Consider the following 25,086-nt stretch of genomic DNA (forward strand, 5'->3'; position numbering starts at 1 on the left):
CGCATCTATATATGTATAACAAGAGTCAATAAACGTATGAAATTGAATTATTCCTACATATTGATTTAAATTTGTTGTAAATAACGGAAAATCAACTTTGCGATACTAAAATAACCTGCAAGATTTTGTTCAAATGAGAGCATAAAGTTTTATGAGGCCATTGCTAGGTATTATCATATTTTCCGCTCAATTTATAGGGCTTATTAAATTTCTAAGAGTAGATAATTAACAAGTGCAGTTTAAAGCTGAAGCAACTAAGTAAGTGAGCCTTAAAACATAAGTAACTGTACAGACATTCTACGATATAATTCCCAGTCGGGAAGTTCAGGAGAGAACCAGTTTGGTTTATCGAATGCATCGGCATCCATCGTAATGATCTCAGAGAATTTATAAGGGTATATATAAAAATCCAAGCCTTGTTATGTAGAAACTGGCATCGTTGTTTATCAGTGAAATTAAACTATAATAGTGTTGCTCTTTTAAGTATTTGATATAATTCCCATTTGTATTCTACATTAAACTTCATTATATGAACTATACATATAATATCATTAAAAATACGTGTACTTTGTTTCACTGTATTTATTATAATATTTTTAATATTTATACACGCGATCAGTTTTAAAACTTCAGTACACCTGAAAATGAAGTTTACATAGTTGATAAGTCTTTGATTTCATTAATTGTGTATCAAAAGGAAAATAATATTTAAGCTATGCAGAATAAATTCATTACAATACGAGTACATCATTTCTGATCGACTATCCTTTCTTAATTTTTTTTTCACTAGTATAAATAAATGGAATCATGTTAAGGATAATAAATTATGTTACGATTATATTAATCAATTCCTTATTCCATTGGAATGATTTAATTTCATTGATTGCTCCAAATGTCGATTAAACATTCGATTGCTAATTATATCTTTAAGTCAGATGTTATCGTATTACACAGTCATTACTTTCATCTCGTTGAGTGAATGTTAAACACAACATTGTATCAATAATGCTTAAGTTGTAGCCACCCAGAGGTGTGAGGTATCCCCCCATTTCCCGACGTTTCACCCCTTCGCAAACTTCTCTAAACAAACTTTGTTGTTTTGCGTTATTGAAACAGTTTATTGTTTTTCTTTCATCTTCTCCTTTGAGGACGAGTTGTTTCGATGTTTCTTGTTCGTTCTGAAACGTTAAAATAAAACATTCAACTGTAAAATGGTTTATAAAATATTTTGACATGGCATTTGTTAGCTATATTATTGTCTGTGACAATTTTATTTGTAGTTCATTGGTTCTTGTTTACTTTGACAAGCTTTCTATTAGTAATTTGGTCATGAAACAAAACGAAAAAAATATCTTTATCTACTTACTTTACTATTTCTTATATTAATCATATCGCAAACAAATTGTAAACTACAATAATTTCAATTACTCATCAAACTTCTAAGACCTTCACCGTCAGAGTTCCTGAGTGCTTCAATCTATCTGGAACTTTACTAAGTAATTACAGTTAAAAACTTGAGACGTTAAACAAATTTATACTGCGAATTAGCGAGTGGAAAACTTGGTGAGGTTCGTATTGCCGGCGTCCGAGACGTCAAAGTTTTGAGTAACCCCCTGTTCGCCTCCCTTTCTTGGTATTGCCAACTTTCTTTAAGCTTCCTCTTTGTTCCTCATAAGTTTGTTCGCAATTTAGTCTTTTGGTGCGACATGTTTATAGAGTACGTCAAAGAGTAAGTTGTTGATCGTGTCTTATGAACTATATTTTTTTTTATACGGATGTAACTTGCCTCATTAAAATTTTAGCTTGTTTCGTTTCTTTTTTAGCATGGAATGTGTTTGCTACAGATTACGTAATAAGTAATTACGTATTTACATATTTATCGCCTGAATGTTCAATTGTCTTAGACTTGTTAACACATCCATTGTTTGCTGATTCTAGTAGTGTGGTTATAACTTGTCAGATAAAATAAATTAGCAAAGTAACAGGATAAGAGAATTTGCGTAATGTACCTAATTTAAAATAGTATTAGTTTTATTTTAACTTTATTGATCAGTATAGGTATACTAAATGTAATATAATCTAATTCTGATAGATATCCGCAATAACTTTTGTGTGTGTTTTTATGCAAGTTATACAAAACAGACACGTCTCTGTTTATGGTATATGCTAAACAGCGATCGTGAGAAAGTATAGATGAGAATTTTAGGAATTTTGTTTACTCATTCAATATAAAACACCTGCCGAAAATGTTATTTGGTTATAAAGAATACAGTTATTCTTTGTAAATTCTTGTTGTTCGTTTAAGACATATTTGTTGTTATAATTATAATGTAACAACGTTTTATTGAGAGGAAGGGAGGAAAGTATACTTACGTTTGTAAGACAGACGAGGAAATTATCTATAGTCGAGACTCGAGAGCATAGATTAAAGAAAAGATGGATGATTTGTGCAAAAAAGTATAGAAATAATATAAGAAAGAAATGTGACGTCATATTCCAGGTCCGTTTTGATTTTTCGTTTGCCTGAAACAGTCTAGGATGAAAACTTCATGTGTTGTAAGAAGTCAGTGGATGCGAATGTTTCAGCATTGTACCTTATTAACGGCTAAAATTATATATATAAAAATTAAAAAATGTAATTATGTTATTCTACACTAGCTTTTGCCCGCAAATTCATATGCATAGATTTTAGAAGTACGTAACAATTTGTCAATGGTGTAAATATCACAGTAATAGGTTGACTTCCTTATCTAATCATAATGTTATTATTAAGATAAAATAGTCTTCTTTTTTATTGTATAAGTCTAATAATAAAACCATAAAATAAAGATATTAAGAATAAAATCTTAGGATAGTTACCATTATGTGTCATAAAAAAAGCATTTATTGAAAATGTTTTTCCCCAGGAATTGACGGTGACAGATGACACAGTTCTGGAGGAACATAGCGAAGACCCTTCTCTAGTTCAGATGAGACTCCTCGGCGATGGAGGTAATTACAATTATCATATCATCATATCAGCATTTAACTGTTCACTGCTGGACATAAGTCCCCCTTTAGAGGGTTTTGCCAGTAATTGCCACACTTGGCAGGCGGATTGGCAACCGCAGTTAGGCTTAGGAGATGTTTTAAGAGGGACGCTGCTACCCGTCCCTCGCCCTCCCTTAGTCGCCTCTTACGACACCCTCGGGAAAGTAAGGAGTGGCCTATTTTATACCAGGACCACACGGCTATAATCATTAGTCTATTATAATTATTGTAAGTCTATTGTAATGTATTATTAATTCATTAGAATTTTTTTTATTCAGTTAATATCTTGGTATATGTAAAATATATATCTTGGTAGTTTATATCTTGATTTTGTTCTAAAGCATCAGTGCGATCTTTAACACGACGATTTGAGTTTACATTGTATTCCAGTGATTTTAATTTTTATTAATATAAGTGACAATTATCATTTAACATTACACATTAGCATTTAAGGTTCTGTAAAGTTCTGGGAATTCCAAAGTAATAAAAAAAGTATTGCTGGGAATAAAGAATATTAAGATAAAAGAGGTAATAACGTAATTTTTTTAAACTAGTATGTATGTAACATTTTATGTAGGTATACTCATATTAATTATATACATTCAAAACACACTTTCTACATCCTTAGATCTAAAATTTAATTTAATTTCTGTGTTTATTATGTTAGCAAAGTTATCGCTTCTGAAACATGATATTATTACATCAGTATAAAGCTTTTCAAGGTTTTTCCTTTACACCGATTTAATATTACAAGAGAAAGTTAAAATTCACATAATTTTCTTCATACTAGAATAAATATTAAATTTAATGTACTTCTAAGATGTTAAATTTAATAAACTTGCCGTGAGAGAGCTTTGTTGATATAACACCAGATGTGTCATTAGTTTAAGATAACCTATTTAATAAGTAAGTGAAATTTTTATAAATAAGTAAACAAACAAATTAAAAATTTATCTATAGTGGGTTGAAACACTTAACAGGTTTCCGTAGACCATAACATTGTTATACATAAAAAAATTATTTATTTATAGAAAATTATCCTTCTAATGTTATAAATTTGGATGTAAGTTCCATCAGGTTCCATCCACTTTCCATCAGGTAAACCGTCAGCTGTTTTTTTTTAAAAAGTTTCTTTGTTTTATAATATAGGCTGTTTTAAATACAGAATCGGAATTTAACGCGATGTAAAAGCCTTTAAATAAAGTAAATAGTACCTACATACCTAAAATTAACTAATATAGGCTTAGTCTTATGTCGCTCAATCAATGTACCCTGGTTACGCGGACCAATATCTAGTACTTACCTAAATGATATAACTTCAGCAGATATTAAAACTAGCGACGTGTCCGGCATCGCATTTTTTTTTAAGTTAAATACACCCTATGACTTGCTAATAATGTAACTTTCAATAGGTGAAAAATTGTTAATATCCGTTTATTATTTTCTTAATTTATGCATCCCAAACAAAAGAATCAACTCTTTCTTTTTGTAATATTAATTTAGACATATTAATATTTTATAAAGGATTTTATATGGACATGTGGTTAGTTTAATATAAGCCTAGGGATTAAACAAAGCGGTTTGATTAATTGCGATAACGTAGTGAACAATGCACGCTGGTTATGTAAGTACAGCTATCTTGGATCTTCTGCGTTGTAATGTAGCTTGTAACTATAGGCACACATATGTAATATACATATAACTATTGTAACAATAGATAAATAGTATTTAACTACCATCTGTTACGATTTTTAGGCTAATTGATAATATAATTAGCTGAAGCTGATGAATGTAAAATCGCCTTGCAATATCCAAGTACCAATACAGTATATTATCCCTCCTTTAATTTACTCAGTACATTATCGGACCGTTATAAACTTTTGTTGGGCATAAATTAATAATCTAGTGAGAAAACAGAAAAAAAACTCGAAAAAAAAACTTTACCATAGCCAAACCGCTTGGCCATCGCAGTGTTAATTCACTATTTTTTTTTATATAAATTGCCCACAAATGAGATGTTGATGACACGGATCTACTTCCAAACGAGGAAGATATAGCCTATTCAAGGTTTTGCTCCTTAAACCTTAAAAACACAAACCGTAAAAAACAATTCAATTGTGACACAAGACTGTTTATAAACATTTTTAAAAACAAGCTTTTGTAATGTAATCCGCTATTGTGTGGCTGTTTGTAAGATAATTATCAAAACAAATTTAGAATAGGTAAAGAAATCCCGTCGTAGTCATAAGTCAAAGCAAAATGAGAACCTCAAAATTTTGAAGATGTTTAAAAATGTATGTTAATGCATGACTCCCATAAATACATTAATACTTTTTATAATGATATATTTTGATGCAGATCAATATTACTTGAACATACAAACACCCGTGTTATTCCCATTTTAATTTTGTCACATTTGAAAAAAACTTTTTTTTAAACTTTAATTACTACTAAGGTCACAGAATATTGACTCAGTTTCACAATTTCTTTATGTTAAGGCATCTGTTACTAATCGACTCGATGCTCATATCGCTTGCTGCTCACGCCACATTATTGTATTACACAATTACATATAATGTAACATACATAATCCTGAGAGCGGATAACAACCCCTCACGTATAATTGGATTGAAGCCGTACGACTTCATATCATTATGAAGAATGCCTTTAGGCGCTTTGAAGTATGTGTACATATAAATAAATATTTGTATCCTTTATGGGCTTAATTGAATAATATCGATATACATTTTATATCCCAAATACTTTTATAAATATTATTGTACAGGATGTAATTTAAATTATTATTGATTCTTTTATAGAGTGTTCAACAAATGAATCTGGACTTCTGGACTTTTTCTAAAAAAATATATATGTCAAAAAACTACAAAAAAATAATGCCCTTATATTGTGGGTATAGATTTTTATCGTCATTTTTCGGTTCATGTTTATATGTAAAAAAATATTTACTTTCACAAGTAGAACATCCATAAAGGTCATTTTTGTACCTCGTTGCTAATTATATAATAATAATAATAAAGATTGAATTCCACTAGATAAAACCGACTTCAATTATGACAAAACCAGTTATTTTGATTTTAAAATTATACTATTGAATTCATTTTGATAAAATTACTATGGGACTAACCTATAACTATCCATTCAGATAAAAATGAACTTTTTATATAATAATATAGTAATAATAATAAAGATTGAATCCCACTAGATAAAACCGACTTCAATTGTGACAAAACCAGTTATTTTGATTTAAAAATTATACTATTGAATTCATTTTGATAAAATTTCTATGGGACTAACCTATAACTATCCTTATAAAAAATTAATTTTTCAAATCGGTTTGCAACTGACGGAGTCATAAACATAAAAAAATACAACCGAATTGAGAATCTCCTTCTTTTTTAAGTCGGTTGAAAACAAAAACGTTATGCCAATTTTTTTTGCAATTTATTAATAAAATATGATCGTTACAGGTAAACTGTACTATTATGTATTGTTATTTATATTATGAATTCCTTATTATTGTTGCTTCACTAAATAAGTAATTGTTTGTTTTACATTACAGTTATCGAATCAATAATGAGGGGAGAGGTGGTGGGCGTAATGCCGAGGAGATCACGTTCGAATCTTCAGGTGAGTCTAATGAATAATGATCAATTGTTTATCTTCGATTTGTATGGAGAAATAATATTCTATTTTACTCCCACACGGTGTTTCTAAAAAGTTTAAAAGTATGTTTCACACGTGTCGTTCGCGCGGAGAATTTTTGTATTTTTTCATGGGAATAAAACATTTTGCTGCGGTAAAAGTAAACTATATGTTGGCTCAGATACTATGTTATTGATAGTTTTAATTTTACCAAAATCCATCCAGTAATGTTTCCGTGAAACGTGTACAGCTCGTGTATATTTGACTTATTTATATTTCTATTATTTTCTATCGTTGGTTGTTTCGATTTCGAGGTTACGAGTATGGCAGTGAAATTACCGATAGGATATGGAACATAACACTTTAGTCCTCAGTAATATCTACATATGAGGAACACTAGGGATAGCATAGTGTATTCAGTGTTCTTCATGTCTCTAAGCGACGGTTACCACTTTCTATCAAGTGGGCGGTCAGCTTGTTTGCTATTCCAAGATAGGTATATAAAAAAATTAAATGTTGCTATTTTCTTAGTATTTCAAAACTCCAATATCAGTAATGAAATATCAGCAATTGCAAATGTAAATCTATACTAAATATTAGTGTATAAAGTGGAAAGATTTGATTATTTGTTTGTAATGCTTTAAACTAAAAAGTCAAAAACACATTATCAATTTTTAACAGAAAGTACCTAGTGAGTAACAAAGGCTATATATTGTTTTCAAAACAATTAGAGATCCGTACAAAAATTACAATAACATAAAGTATTTAAACGTCGTTTGCCATTAATGTAATGTACTAATATAAAATATTAATTTGTCTTTTTATCTATCTACTCGTACGAAGCCGGAACGGATCGCTAGTACATTATAAAGTTGTCTATATACCAGTTTTGTTTGTCTATCTGTCCGCTATTTCTGTATGACGCGACTGTCGTCGGCGCCTGGTGACGCATGCTCTGAGTTTATCCTGAACCCTGCGCCAGGTTCAGCTAAATCTGATCCCAATGACTAATAGGTTTCTTTATCTTAGCACCTGTTGATAATATCAATTATAGTTAAATTACAATATAAATTTTACATTTCTTATCTTTAAGGGTTCCAAAATCTTTAGTATTTTTTATGTCAAATTATTTTTACAGTGTTGAAAGTAAATAAATATATATAAGAATTTCGAAGACATGTAAATATATACATTAGTATAAAACATAAATGATTTGAGCAATATTCTTAATTTAAAGTAATTTATTTAAATTTAGAAAACTATTTTAGTAATATTTCTATATTCAAAATAATTATTTAAATATGCTTTAACGTATTTTTTTCATATTTAAACAAAAGTGTATGAGAGTTGTTAATATAAGAATCAAATGTGTCAAGAATATTACTCAAATCATTTAGTTCTAAAGATAGATAAATCAAATAATTTAAACTAAAAATAATTATTTGTTTGTAAGTATTACAAAAGTATTATAAACAGAAGAAACTTGCTCAATTTCGTAATCTTTATTTTATTGTTATTAAAATACTAAATATTTCAAAACATTAGAAGTAATTTTAACAGTCGATAGATTTGTAAATGACTATGTAATGTACAGTAAGTAACAATATGTGTTACGAGTATTATCAAATTTAATGAAATAAAATTGAGTTACGGTTATGTCTGTTACTTTATGACGTCGTAATAACTCATTTAAAGAAATTTTACTTACACTGATGTTTAAGTAGGAGGACGAAGGTTACTTTATATCCCGGTATATCAATATAGAAAATTTTGTATTATATAAATCAGAAAAAATCTTAAAACTTACCATGTTACCGTCCATGGAATGGACAATGCATCCTTTTATCTTAAGCTTCCTGTAGGTAAAACGAGTTACCGCTTCAACGGGTGGGAGTTCTAAACGGTCGACTTTCTGGACCACTGAACTCATTTGAATATTGGTATAGAAACAGCTATGTACCAAGAAGTTAGTTTGGATCCACGGGCATTGTTTTAAACTAATGTTAATCGGGGGATGTTTGAGTTGGACGCAAGTGGAACACTCCGTTTGCATATACGTTGGCTTTAAAACTTTCCGTGAATTTCTAATTTAGATCAACCGCTGAAGTAACAAGTGTAGGAAATAATTAGCTTTTAGTTTTAGCCTGTTTAAGCAGAGATGCTTTTATGATTGCAATCTTGTAATTATTGTGTATATATATATTCTAAACTGTATGCACAATGAAACCATAGAACAAGATTGTGTTTTAAAATAATGTCGTTTCTTTTGAAAGGGGTTTCAATTTAAAAAGACATACATTTTAGCCCTTGTGTCCTTTAAACAGGAGATATAAAGAATAGCAATAATGAACAATAGCAAAGTAACAATATATTTTTGTATTGATTTCGGTGCATTCACCCTCAGTCTAAACAAAATTGGAATTGCCGTTTAAACAAATAACTTAGAGAGCCGTGTTTACATAGAATAATAAAAGATAACATTACTACCTACAATTTATGCAAAAAAAAAAAAAATAATCCTTTTATATTTTAAAACAGAAAAATATTCTTTAAGAATAAAATGGATCCTTGAGTCACGATTGCCGAGGGCGAGTTTGTAAATATCTTGTTACAGTCACCTACATTGTACCTTGATACAATATTATAACCGGTTACGAAATCTTTACAAATTATTAAAACTGTCATTGTGACGGATTGCTTATGTATTTACACACCTATTATTGTATTTTATAGTAGTTATGACAAAGTCATATTAAATTATTTATTTGAATAACGTTTACTTGAACACTGTCGACTCCGTTGATTACCTTAATGGTTGTTTTTATGAGTAATTTTATTAAGAATTAACTTTTATGAATAAATCCCAAAAAACTTTTTAATTTACTTTTATCTTTATTACTCAAATGGATTAAGAGATTAGAACTTTATTTCTTTGTAAAAGTTGAGCAGAGAGCATTTCATGTAGCGACAGTGATGTCTTTTACATTTTCTTTAAAACGACAGTATTGCGTGATACTGACATTGAATTAGAGATTCCATTATCTTTTTTACCAATATTCTATTGTTCATAAAATACTATGTATTATATAAATAAATAAACGCACTTTGTGTTGTTTCTTATTAAGATAAACATTTTGTTCCTAATGACACTAATAGTCTATTCCTTAATAGAACTCAACAGTGAACCTTATAAAATTAGTCAAGTCCATTAGATATCTACCAGAAGGTAGTGCTACATGTCTTTACATTTTGAATTAGCCTGTATAACAAATTATTCCCTGAAAATTTGGTTAACTTTTTACATCAGGTAAATTTTATAAGTTTTGCTGTTTACAACAAAAAAAACTAGAATTTTATATCATAACATTTGGTATAGATGACAAAGCAATCATTTAATACTATTAAAGTAATACTTAAATACAAAAGAATAGTAACAAAGGAACAATGACGTCTACCTAAAACATAGACAAAGAGAGTACACTATTGTGTGTTGGCTTATGTCAGCCCCAGGGTGAGGCAGGATATGTCCATTTATGTAAGAACTCTGAATATTTTCTATTGGAGGTTATAATGTTAGATAGACAGTATGCCACAGTTTGTAACCAAGTTAATTAGATCTGTAACCCTTCTTAGTTGTAGTTCTATCTTATCTAGATACAAACTGGTCTTGGATTCATTACACAAGCTTTACAGTTCCTTTGTGATCTATCTATACAGTAATTTTTATTTATTATTTTCATTACATAAATGCGCGTTTTATTAAATCGAGAACTTGTAGGTGCTTTGTTTACTTCGAAATTTATTTGTTCAAATATTGTATTGTAAATTTAATGGCAATTGAACAAATGTATGCAATTTTATATCTTTGTTGCTATTTATTATATCAAATTACTTGTATGCTTGTATTTTTTTTTATTAGTTATGTGTACAAATTAATTTCGATATCACACCGTTTATAATTTAATATATTTTTTAATAATTTATTGCTGAGTAAGCTTTGTAATAATGTTACTTATATATGCATACTACTCTTTAAAGGGTATAAATAAATTTGCTATAATAAATGAATTGAAATAATATAATTATAAATTTAACACTCATTACTACTTTAGATTTATTACAACGAAATTCTAATATTATTCAATAAAATATAAAAAAAAAATAATTTAAACAAGAAGATATATAAAAAGACATGAACTGCAATGGACTGGACTTCCTTTCAAGACTAATTAAAAAAAACAGTAGGTACGAATGTTATGATTACGGAATGATCTATTGCCTTGTTGGTAAATTTGTCACGTCCTACCGCCGTGAAATGGCTCGTACTTATACTGTATGCGAGGAATACACTCCAATAATTTAGAACTGACCATGTTTGTTACACCAATCTAAACATGCTTACTCGTAAATCAATTTAGCCTTGCACATTACGACTGCACGGGTTTGCTCTGTAAATGATCTTAAATTATCTTTATTACATGCTCAAAAACATTTAGTGAAAGGAATAACGTTTCCTTCCTATCGTAATATGTTATTAATGTTTTTACGTGTAACTAAGTATATTTTATTTTCTTATTTTATATTTACGTATTTAAATAATATCGTTTTCAATGTTTCAATTACATTTCAGTGTAATTAGAAATAGTGAATTTTTAAATTATAAAGTATCACGACATGACCGAAGTACTACTAGATTATTCTAATGGTTTAAATATCTATATCGGATATTTTTTAGTTTACATCCCCCAAACTTGATATTAAGATATAATCTTTCACTTTTTGATCTCAAATATATAGCGACCTACATACCAATATTCATAAAAACGTTTATAAACGCTACAATAATTTTAAAGCAGGCATTCCAGAACATAGCTTGGTAATAATTTTTTTTGTATATTTATTCCATCCACGACAACAGACGGCCTAAAACAATGGTGTATTTGCATAGTCGTTGGAATCAAGTTTGAAATTCGTAAAGGCGCATTTTGTCCTCAATTAATGCACATTCCGTTCCTTCATGCCAATTTTAAACCGAGCGAAGTATTCAAACTGGCACATAAATTCTGCAAATAATACGATTAACCCGAACGCCAATTTGACAACCGTTGGGAGGGAGAGTTCTCTGTGTAGTAATTTGTCTAGTTCACCGACCCTTTTTGGAGACATGCGAATTCCCTGCTCACTGAACCCATAAACAATTCATCTTGCGAAATCCACGCACGGCTTGAGGATATCAGAAGCATTATGAATGCTCTTAGACTATCGATTCGAAAGCACACTGGAATCACCTTTGCTTTTCACTCAGCCTGTGCTGGAATAGCACTATCTCTTTCAATCTGTGAGCGGAATTCTAAACTGTAATCCTAACTCGCAATGGCCCCTCACGTACATTGCGAACCATAAATGGGCTTTACAAACTGCACTTAGAAGTGGTTTTAGATTGTGACATAGACATTCTGCAGGTGTACAATGAAACAGTTATAGCTTAAGTCTAGGAGAGTTTACTTTTTTGAACTAAATAGTGGTTTTATCAATCATTTAGTGAAATCCATTATAGTAGGTATCTATAATATTATCTGTAATATTATGTAGAATATTTAGTATCTATTCGCTGATATTGTTGCGTACTTACATTACGGCCTTTTTCTTGGAAAAACCAATGAATCATTGTCAGTTTTGCGTTCAATTACTTACGCTAATGAGTGTTGTTTTGATGTAACATAGTCGGTTGTTTATCACCTTTTTATACGCACTTCGTTATAATTTATATTATGTAAACAATGCACACTTATCTTAATTTTCAAAAACTAACTGTTAATAATTTTCAGTTTGTTTTTTTTACTTTTATTTTTTAATAAAATTGATAAAAGCGTTGAAAGGTATATTTAATTTTAACTGAAATGCTTATATGTTCAAATAAACATCTGTAGGATTAAAAAAATGATCAGGACTTACAAAGAGAAGTATTTCAAGTTTAAAGCTATGCCAGCACCTATATCGCTTTATATATCTATATATTCTATATATTCTTTATATATCCTTTAATAATACTGGTTGCATTTAATAAAAGAAAGTGAATAAGTTGTTTACATACAACAAGTTCTATTCTATCAGCTTTGTATGTAAATATAATGAAATGGTTTCACATATTAATTATTGTGTCAGATAACAGTTATTATATAATTAACAACATCATTAATATGAAACTCGAGACGTTTAATAACGCCCACTACCAATGACTGGGCTATTGGAATAGCTTCATTAAATTGTGGTACGTTACAGGAAGTTATTTTAACTCGACACATTTGGTTAGGTGGTAATGTGTTGGTCAGATTTAAAAAAAAAATCTTTCTATATTTCCCACTGAGTCATTTTATAAACTCGTCTCAAGCATACACGCCGGAGACTATTATTTTAACTTGTTTTCCAAGTACTAATACAAGTAACCATAAATATTTTCGATGGGCGTATTTAGATCTTCCTTTCTTGTTATAAATTTAATATAGTCGTAAATGGTTATTACGTCTCTACACAAATCCTACAACTAATAAGTATTGCATGGAATTGGTTAAGAATTTATTGTGATTAAATTCTGAATGAACACAATGTTATTACAGCAAAGAAAATGGTATACAGAAAATAGAACAACTAATAATAATATTTGATATCTACAATATACTATATTTAATTATTAATTTAAGATTTTTAGTCAAAACCTATTTTTGATATTTTGTTCACACATCCAGTAAAATAGTTCTCATGTCGGTGGCAGATGAGTTTGCTTATTTTTACATATAATCTGTAAAGTAGATCTAAGGTAAATATTTAACTACCACCGTATATTTATGCAAACGTGGTCATATCTTTATGTCAATTAGTAATTACTGTGATAGAGTTCTGAAATATATAAAACGAGATAGACTTTTACCCTATATACTCTTTGAGACTCAGATATGATAATACCTTAGCGGTACCGTGGTATGTATGTTTTTGTACCGGTTTATTTTTGAAGTTTGTAAATGATGATTACCCTTTCTTATTGTTATGTTAGGAAACAGTTAAAAAAATTATAAAAAAAGATACACCACACACTTTTGATGCTACAAACACTCCAGCACTCAAAGCCACCAGATTTCTATTTTCAAAACCCGTACATCAAAGAGATACAATTAATGTAAGATAATAATAACAAATTTTTCATTGACTAATTGATAGTAAGGGATCTCATTTTACCGTATATGTTTCATCATCAACTAGACATAATATCCCTTATTTCTATTCGAATAACAAAAATAACAGAGTTAGCACTTATCCCAAAATAAAGCTGGGAAAATGACAGATTGTAATGGCCTTTTGTTATCCAACTCACCGTATATGCTCGAATTATTGTGAATAGAAAAATATACACATTTCAATATTATTTACAAGGTTACCGTATATCAATATTGGAAACTTTTAGACCGGAAATTATAAAAAAGCTATATTAAATTGCATTTGCATACATTCTACGCAAGAGACACCATTTCAGCTGGAAAGCTGCCAGGAAATATTCGCCACCTCCAGACCAATTTAAATAAATTATAAAATTTGTTGTTTATAAACATGAAAGCGATTGAATTATTATTCTAATAAAATGTTTACGTTATCGTTTCATTCGAATTTTACTTTATCGTAATATAAAATGGCGGCTCGCAGTCTGAAAATATTTATAATAGTTTTTAAATGCAGAATTTACGAATATGCATAAACGACTGCAACGATTTCGATGGAAGTATAACGATTAAGATGGAGTAGATAGGTTAAGTTTAAAATACAGTAATTACAACATGTGTTACAAATAATACGAATCATTATTATTTAGCATAGTTTTTATCTGTGCAGTGAATTAAAAAATAATAAAGAGTGAAATAATAATTTTTTGAGATGTAAATAGTGCCAAAAAAGGTAAAGCAATCAATGTAGTCACTGCAAATTCTTATAAATCACCTTAATAGGATCATCAGTCAGTCAATTCAAGTCCAAGTCCTTAATATCTTATTAATATGTATTAATTGTATTTGACGACATAGCTTTATTTATTTGTTTGTTATCTCTTGACGACACATACACCAAAATAGATAAACAGATTGCATGGAATTAAAAGGTTCCATTTTGTCAATTTGAAATTAAGAAATATAAATAAAACTAAAATCTACAAATGCACTAATGTAAATACACGTCTGCATTTGAACGGTATCTAGTAACATCGACAATTGTGGCAACTGAAACAAAAATATTCGGTATAAAAATTAGAATGCGATATGAAATAGTTTGAAATGAAACTCTCGAAATATCTTTCTTGTGGGTATATAGTTCGAAAACGTTATGCAAATTCAAATTGCGCAAGGAATACTTGTAGTGCATGTCGTAGAAAATTCAAGGAGTAACTCGGAACCGTTCTCACAGTGTCGTGCCTATTCCTACGTCGGTCGTGAGAGTCGCGCGTGAATCGATTGAAACTTTTCCTATTATCGCGGTATTGGCTTCGCCATCGCACTTCTTTTTGCTGATGTATTTATTCCGTGCGACTCTGCAACAGATGTTCTTAATCTACACATTATATGTCAATATATTGGAGAATCGTGACATTATGAAGTCGTAATATTTTTTTAGTTCAATCTTTATGCACATTATGTGACCCGTAAAGTATAAAGTAAATAGTTTCACACGAAAGTAAGGAAATTGTAAAACAAAACTAAAATCCACACGGTTCGGTCTGGTCATAATAAAAATATTTTTATATTTACACATATATGTACTTTGCGGAAGGTTGTTCAGTTTCATGTGTACTAACATCTCGATGAATTTTGAAATTTTTTTTTTTTCTTTTACTATATATAAAATATCTTAATACAATTTAAGAAGTGAGTTTGCTTGTTACCTTATGGCGTCTTAACAGCTTAACCAATCATTATAAAATTTACTAATAATAATATATGTATTATATGGGATGGAGAAGGAACTATTTATCTCGGTCAGTAAATATACCCTAGTTACCCAGACCAAATCACGGTTAAAAGCTATTAAGACAACAAATATGAGAATGTTTAATGATTTCTATATCCTAAATTGCACAAAATAACAATCTTTAATGAGTGATGTATCTTTTTTTTAAATTGGAAAAAGTATAAAAGATGTTTGCCCTAAAGAATGCCTCAAATGGGGTCATCCCGTTGACAATGTAACGATGATTAATAGTTGTCACATATAATTCGTTTCCTTATCGCCGTGAAGACGTTCGTGTACAGTAAATACAGTACAGAGTTATTTATACTCGTCTTTGATCGCTTGATGATTTGTTATTCCCGTGTTGCTAGGGCATTATTAGAACATCCTCAAGCACGTAATATCCCCGTTTCATCTATTTTGGGAATAATCAATCATCGTTTACCTAAACCGATATTGGCATATAAGCAGGAAACATTGAAAGTTACATCATCATTTGATAGTTCAGATTTTTAATACTTATTATCAAAGAATTCCTCTCTCTTTGCTATCCGCGGAAGCGGATGTATTCATTTCTTTGTGTTTAGTTCAGATTTTATCAAGACTTGAATTATAACAATCTTGTTTATGGATCACGTGTGTTGATGTTGCCAGTTATTTATGATTAATAAAAATAAAAATATAGACCGTGTGTGACGCAAATCGAAATAATTATTATAGTACTCCATAATTATCTTTGTTACTTATAACATATTCAAATTGTGTACTTGTTTTTGTGTTTAAAAATTAAAATAGTTCCCTGTATTTAAAGTTATAACCTCTATTGATTTCAGTCTTCGAATATTCTTTGTTCAAATTGTCTGATATTTCAAACTTGTTGGTAGAAACAAAGGCAAACTGCATTAATGTATCCCTATATAAGTGAGAATTTATCTAAGTCGAAATATTTTAATTGTATCAGTATCAACAAGGCCTGTTACCAACCGCAAAGGCCGTCAATATTGTACGCTATCGCAAGTTGTTGATTCATTTAGAATAACAAGAGAGAGTTTCTCGGGGTAAGTCTAATCGGTAAAGTTTGTAACAACATCGGCCGACTTTCCACCTCCATCGAGCGAGTTAGTTAATGTGAGTTCCCGTGCAGCGGATACGGATATCGATCGCGACAAGTGCGGGATGCCGGGATTCGTCTGGCACGCCCGGGTAACCAAACACCCCTACTCAACCCCCCTCAACGCCCGCCCGGGAGCTGTCAAAAGGATCTGTATTAACGTGCCACTCACTACTTTGTTCTTGTTTTGTTTGAAGGTTAATATTCATTTTGACCTGGATGACAGATGCGTTTGAAAATATGGTGCAGTTTTGAATTAAACGTTGAATTTTAATTAAGCTTGTAATTTTGTTTATTGTTTTCGTTGTGTTTATCTATTTATTACAATATCACAATTTTTTATTCTTACGTCTTTATTATAGTAAATATTATTGTATTTTAATTAAATTTAGCATTTATCTATATATTTGACACGGCCGCAGCGTGTTTGAATTTACGGTTAGCGTAGAAAATACAGCTGTTATTTATGAAGCAATTTTATCAAGATTACAATTCTTTATTTACCAAATATACCGAATCTATAAGTATTATTAAATCTAATAAAAACAATGACCTTGCATGTAAGGAAGGCGCAATGTGTGTGAAGTATAATTAATTATGCAAGCTTGTGTCTGGTGGCCGGGCCGGTTATGCTGCGAGGGGTGGGGCGGGTGGAGTGCGCGGGGGTGCTCCTCCCTCCTGACGCCAGTTTGCGCCATTCTCCCGCGCTGGGCACCACTACGCTCGGTTACTTGTTACTCTGAACCGTTTACGGAACGCATCTTACCTTTCACCGCACTAACGTCACATGGTTTTGAAATTCGAATGTTACACGTGACGTCGTGAAGTGATTTTGGTGATCTGTGGCCATTGTGGACCGTGGAACATTGGACGTCACCGATAGCAGTGGTACTATTAAATTCTATTTATAGCTATTCTTTATTTTGCTTTATTTGTGGACGTACACCTGCAATATTATTCTCCATTTTTTCCAAATTTCTTACAAAGCTGTATGATACAATATTTACATTACATACAAATATGTATGTAACAAGTAACTATTTCTGAATGAAGATACCAGACAATATTTATTAGTATGTAATAGCATAAACATATAAATAATAAATAGTAAATAACAATAGTAGATGATAATAACCCATTTTGTTGTAATTTAATTGGTACGTTATATTCCTTTTGTCTTTGTGAACACGAATCTACAATCTGCGGTTAGCATGTATTGGCATGAACACGAGCTCCTAATGTACACACACAAGCGCTGACTGTAAACTATACATTATGCACTTGCACTTATATACAACTATCTACGTAGTGCATACAAAGTAGAGATAGCCACACCCCAATAACAGCTCTAGGTATCTCTTTCCCACCTGCGTCGAATGTAGTACGTCTTCATTTATCATCATTATACGTGCTGAAGTATTTGGTCTAGACTGTTCCTTTCACATATGTAATTTGGTTTTTTTACAAACCTGTTCAAGTAACTTATCTGGAATTAGATTATTATCATTGTGTGCATCATTAATCGGCACATGCACTCGTAAAGTAATAAAGTCGGCCATATTGTTATTGTTATTACATGGCCGTTGAAGGAAACGGCTCGTTTGGTTTAAAGTGTTTTAACCCGGTGTTTGCTTTTGTTATTTTCTAACTTCTTTGTTAGTGGTTATTGTTCTTTTGTTCTGTGACAGAACAACCATAGAGAGGTGTTATTTATAAACAATGGCTTTTCCATTGAAATGTATTCTATTAAGAATTATAGGTACATATTTCTATATATAAATCCATAATAATATATTTCTGAAGGTCGATTGGTTGAAAGAAGTTTATATTCAGTATCCTAAACTTACTAATAAAACTTTAATACTGATTTAATGTATTCATATATTCCGTTTATATTTATGCCTGTAAAAGGTAATAAACTCCATGTCGGAGCACGATTCGAATCACGCAACAGCATAAAGGCGGCTCACTAATAGCTCCACACAGCTCGTTTACATCCTACGTCCGCCCACCATCCGCATGTTTCAGCTAGATATCTAAGTGAATAAATCTTACCTGACATCGGTAAGCTATTCTGCATACATACGTGTGTGTGGAACTTATCAGGATAGTGCAAACTAATACAAAGAGATTTGCGGAGAAAAAATACTTTTCAATTTTCTTATTTGCAATTGAAGAGTTTTCTCGGTAATACAATTTAATTCTCCAATGGATTTCTCCAATAATCTCTAAAAATTTAAATCTCAGACCATAGTATATTTGACCTTCCTCAAGGACACAATAATAAATTTATGTAATTTTTCTCAAAGATACTTTATCACAGACTAGGACTCCTGGACTGTCCCATTTAGCTTGATACTTAATATTCATTTACCTCATGCAATTATTTCATGATCTTTTTGCTCTTCACCGTTGCCTTATAGTCTTTCCAAATGATCTATAGAAATTATCATACCCTATAAATATTAACTAAGAACTACATACATCAATTATCTTTTCAATCGACTTTCAAAAAAGCTTTTCAATTCGGGTTCAAAGTAATGATGTTAAGTCAATTTAATATATCAAATCCATTGTTTAAATAACTTACATTAATCTAAATTAGTTATTCCGAATCTTACAATATAAACAAGAATATTGAGATAAAATAACTAGGTACATTCCTAATAACATCTAAACTGTCATATTTAAGTAAAACTATAAAACAATCAAATGAAACTTCTATTATTATAATATTAAATGTAAGACGTGAAATAACATAGTTTTATTGATTTTATAATCTTTTATTGACGTCATTGAATTACCAATTATGTATGATTACTACATGGATTATTTTACACTTGTTAACCTTGACATATTTGTAATATTTCTTACCTTTTGCACTTATGTAACATTATATAAATTGCATGTTTGTTTATAATGATCAGTTTGTTATGTTTAGTCTATAGCATTAAGTCGTCGTAACGTATTTCATTCCAATTATTTAAAATTTAAAGAAACAGTAATTTTATATTTGTTGGTCAAATATCATTTCAAAATAGGCTTCTTATTGGAACACTAATTGCTTTCGGAGTATCATTTTAATAAGACACATTTATATGTATCTTAATAATATTTATGACGACTACTCAGTTAATACTGTAATTACCTACTTCTCCGTTTGCATGTTTCTCTGTTAGCAATTTGCAATTTCGGAGAATAATTTACATATTTACTTCTATTTCAATTTTAGTTGCTAATTTTATACATTCATAAATGAAATCTGAATTTAATAACATCAGATACAATTCACACAATTTAACTTTCTTATCAAAAGTTAATTAATTCGCCAATTTAATATTCGGAGGCTATTAATATTTGATGAAGCTCAACTTTGAATGGTAGTCATAAAATTAATCTATTCTTTATTATTCTGGTTCAGTTTAAAGTGACTTTCCGAGATTAATTACTTTAACTTACAACTTTAGGAGGCATTGTACAAAGATAATATTAAGACATTTGGATTGGTTCCAAATATTTTTTTTGTCTTCATATGGCTGGCCAAGGAACTGTATTACGAGTGATTTACTAGCTGATTATTTTTTGTTGCAAGTTCAAATTTAAACTTCATGACAAGCAAACACTACTTACATAATCAGTAATAAAAATAATTTTATTCAAGTTATAAAGCTATCAATATTAACAATATTATTGAAAACATATAAGTACCTTCGAAGTTATTATTCATAATATCTTATGAATACGTAAATAATTTAGACAAATTAAGAACTTCAACGCTTTGAACATCATTTTAAAAATATAAAAAGTTAATCATATCATATTTTGGCTGTTTTCTCCATTTCATTGTAGTTTGTATCATAATAAAGCTAATACAATAACCTCATATCACTCGGTAACCGTATCAATGTTTTAATCTAGTTAGTTGAGTCCCAGAGGTTTAGGGCCGGGCAAGTACTGGTTCCTAGTACGAGTTAGGGGGAAGGGGGATACCGGTTGGACGAGGTGTGTTGTACTCCGGCCCTCGGGCAGTCCTCCAGCTTCAGATTTAGAGATAAATAGTCGGCTACAAGAGAACATGCCTTACAAATAGCATAGCTAAAGATATAGACTTTTTGCATTACTTTGAGAAAATTTTATACAAATTTTCTGTACTGAAATATGAATATTTTTAAGTTGAGAAAATAAAGGTGAGTTTAGAAGAAAGTGGTAGGTTTAGATTAAAGGAAAATGAACTGTTATTCGCGAATACAGTTGAGTGAATAAAGAACATTTTTAGAGCTCTTTTAAAATTTTAGCCTTTGCGCAAAATATTATTTTTTTTTATACTACTGTTTTTTTTATACAACTTAAAATGGCAAACAAGCTGCCGGTCCACCTGATGTAAAGTGATAACCGTCGCCTATAGACATGAGCATAACAGAGATATACCATGGACATAACAAAGTATACTGTTTCGCCCATGATACCCCTCATGCATTGCCATTCCTGAGGACTCAGATGTTATTCCTCTGTACCCAGTAAATTTACGCCATATCCCATCCTTCAAACACAGCCATGCAAACAAAACTGCTTCATGCTTGAAACACGAAATGGGACAGAGGTACCCAAGTAATCGACTTTTGTACAAAGTCTCCCTCTGGTATACTACTGTAGTGACAATAAAGCATACGACCCGTCTGATGGTATACGGGGGAATGGATAAAACTTGCTTAGTTTCTTTGTCATAGCTTCTACCTACCTACCCTATATTCCGTCGGTATATAGTTAAATGTCTTGTATTACCGCAGTGCACAAGTTATTTAAAGAAAAGGTTTCTTTAGACCGTGATGTCGCTATGTTTTGTTCTCGTATTCTTACTGGAAAGACTTGGTCATTGCATTTGTTAAATACATATTTAGTAATATTGATCACTGTTACTAGTGATGTTTGATAGTCTGGATCAGGATTGAATCCTAGATATATAATCGAAGATCTGTGAATAACAAATCTTCATATAATGACAGAGTAAGAACCCTTTGTCATTGCATCTTTTCAACCTCAGGTGACGTAAGTCTCTTGCGTCACCCTGCCTTTAAAAAGGGATACAAAATATAATAAACTACAATGGCAGGGAAGAAGTCGAAAGCAAACTGTACATAAAGTCGCGTACAAAGTGTGTCAAATGTACGCTAAATATTAAGAGAGATAGAGATACACGTTGTGTGGTAATAGATAGATAGATAGATAATTTATTTGCATTACTTACAGCACACAAATTACAACATATACTAATATACATAAAAAGCGAGATAACATAATTTATTAAAAAAAAATACATAAAGCCAAATACAATTTTTCGTTTGTGCGTGTGCCATAACAGTACAAAATGGCCACAACTCAGTTTATTGCTTCGCCCTCAAAAGTGGGTAGTCCCAACAGTGGGTATTAACTATATGTATGATATAAATCTACCATGCATTAGAAGAGTAATTTAGTTGACATAATAATATAGATAGATTGTACGTGCTATTAATCTGTCTAGGTACCATTGCAGTTGTGGAAAGGTCAGTCGACTCGTGCATTGCTTACGTAACTATAAACCACGTTGGTAGTATATGCATTTGTGATATCTACATACATTATGCAACATATCGTTAAGTGTCTTAGTACTCGTACATGCATATCGTACTTTATTGCTGTCAATTATTAAGTGCCACTGAACGTTATCGGTGATCTGAATTATGTATTGAACGTAAATGAGTTTCTATTATGATCGAGGACGTGTTGTAGTTAATGATTGTGTACTTGTATGACATAAATGGAAAAGTTAGTCCGTCTTTTTAATATTTTTATGGTTAAATTACTAACCGATATAGATGTATTATAAAAAGGTATTTTAAAAATGAAAGATATACACAAAATCTAAAATCTAGTACGTATCAAAACTTGTATTACCAGCGAAGATTACGTACAGTCCTTTCTTTATACAACGATAGACGGACGCAAGTATACAGTCTCCTTGATGGTAAGTGGTTACATATACTATGGACACCTGCAATACCAGGGGTGTCACGTACTTTTTTTTTATTTCTGTATATTCGTTTATTATTAAAGCGTTATAAATTTATAAGTTAAATGTGAATCAGAATTGTTTTGCAGAGTCTATAGATTAAATACGAATACAATGGACTTCTAATATTGTATTGAAAAAAGTTATGGTAAAATCGCTATCATAGTTATGCAGAACAGAAATATATTATGAGAAAAATATTTAGTATCTAAAAAGATTATTCAGCCTCTCATATCAATATTTAATATTTTTTGTTAGATATATTTGTTTTCCGAGAATAAAATTACGCGCAAATATCGTACACAACCGGTTATATATTTCAAATTAACCCTAACAGTTACTCAGAAAAACAAAAGTAACTTTCCAGTAGATACCTTTGATAACATATTTATCGTTTTGGATAATTAATAGTTAAAAAAGTTCGATTAATTAGTTTGTATTAAATTGTAATGACTATAAATGTAGTTTAGACATTATTATATTTAATTTACATACTCGTCCATATAGCTTCGGTTTCATAGTAAAGCGAACGACGTCTTACTAAATGGATCTTTAGTCGACCAGATCATTAACCTCCTAGGTAGGTAACAAAGGTCCATTTATGGATGACACTTTTTGTTTCTTTATTAGGTAAAAGTATATTCAGGAGGATGGGTCATTTCATTATGGTTATTTATTGGATGTGGAGGGTGACAACCCTGAAGGTAAAGTAAATAAATCACCCCCGACACTAAATGGGCCATTCACCTGCTGGTTTTCTGTAGACCAAGCGGCAAGCTGTACTTATGTAGCTACGATTTGTGGGGTTTATGCATTGCCTCTTGTCATGTATTTAGTTCTTCGCCATTTATTATATCGCTATTTACTATACTAATGTAAATAAATATAAATGTTTTATTAATTTTGACAGAGTAATGTGTACAGTGTAATTCAATAAATTTTCATTATTTATTTTTTAAGTCTGCAAAACAACTGCAGAACTGTAATTGACCTAAAGAGATGGTAATTTACTCTGTATTGTTCTATTTATACAAATAATAACTACAGTAAATTCACAGTAAAATATTAAGTTATTCAGAAATGATAGTAGTACTACTAGTGATCAGAATATATTTATTTAGATTTTTATATATTATTGACATGATTTTTATTTTTAATACATAATAACAAAATTTCTATTAATTTCTCTTTATTTTTAATATTACAGTTCCTTAGTAGTCGTCTTCGTTATTTTTTTATTATCTAGGTACTGTTTATAGCAGTAATCGTCATATGTAATTACATATATAAAACGTAATATAACGTTATTTTGTTATTTTTGCGAATAAAGTGATCTTATCGCCTACAATAATCTTTATTTCGGACCAAAATCCATAATGTGTTAGTACCAGTTATACGCAGAAGCGATTTCTGTTAAAGCTTCAGAAACATACAAGGCCGCCGCCCTTCAAAGGCCTACGCTTTTCCAAGAAACTGTTTATACGAGCTCTTCAAGGATCCAATGTTTTCAAATTATCGTTACTTGTACCTATATATAATAAAAAAAAAGAATTTTGTTCAATTTACATTATAAGTATATAAAATATTTAATAAATATGTATAAAAACCTATTCATTCGCGTCACCGGGATATATTGTTTAATTATTTGTTTCTAACTGACCCGCTAATGTATCACAAATTTTATAACTATTTGTTTGAGTTCTTAAGGTGCTAAAAACAAAGCATTTTGTTTTATTCTATGACATTACATTATCGACTACGATACATATAGGATATAGGATAGTTCAAATAGTTTTATATGCAATATTTTTTCTCTAAGAGGCCTCTATAGCAGTTTTAACGTTAGATATTTTTTTCTCATTTTTCTTCAACCGACTTCAAAAAGAAGGAACCTCTCAATTCGATTGATAAGAAATAGATATATTAATAATTCCGTTAGTTTTACACTTTTATTTATTTTTATCTGAATGGATATATATATATATATATATATATATATATATATATATATATATATATATATATATATATACTTATTGATTGGTTCTATAAAAATTTTATAAAAATCGGTTCAATAGTTTAGTTTTTAAATCAAACCAACTGGTTTAGTCATAATTAGTTTTTTTTTGTGGAATACAATCTTTAATTATATTATTCAATTACATATGTATTAGCAATAGTAAGGAAAGTAAATATGTACAGATTTTTTTAAAATAAATTTTAGTTGCTTGAAACTCGTTGAAACATT

General features: G+C 30.2%; 1 protein-coding gene and 1 long non-coding RNA gene across 2 annotated transcripts in view; one reads left to right on the plus strand and one right to left on the minus strand.

Moving 5' to 3' along the window:
* LOC113509845 (uncharacterized) overlaps positions 1-25,086 on the plus strand; it is a 230,012-nt gene that overhangs the window by 73,002 nt on the left and 131,924 nt on the right. Inside the window, exons 5-6 of the mRNA XM_052899220.1 lie at positions 2,907-2,991; positions 6,611-6,678. Coding sequence (XP_052755180.1) covers positions 2,907-2,991; positions 6,611-6,678 — 153 coding nt within the window. The remainder of the gene's footprint in view (positions 1-2,906; positions 2,992-6,610; positions 6,679-25,086) is intronic.
* Positions 568-18,049, minus strand: LOC128201642 (uncharacterized). Its single transcript, XR_008253344.1, has 3 exons — positions 17,925-18,049; positions 17,556-17,735; positions 568-1,178 (listed from the first exon to the last, which is right to left on the minus strand). It is a non-coding gene; the product is annotated as an uncharacterized LOC128201642 (long non-coding RNA).

Source organism: Galleria mellonella, unplaced genomic scaffold (assembly GCF_026898425.1).
Source record: "Galleria mellonella isolate WM207_F2 unplaced genomic scaffold, CSIRO_AGI_GalMel_v1 utg57, whole genome shotgun sequence".
In the NCBI taxonomy this organism is placed as follows: domain Eukaryota; kingdom Metazoa; phylum Arthropoda; class Insecta; order Lepidoptera; family Pyralidae; genus Galleria; species Galleria mellonella.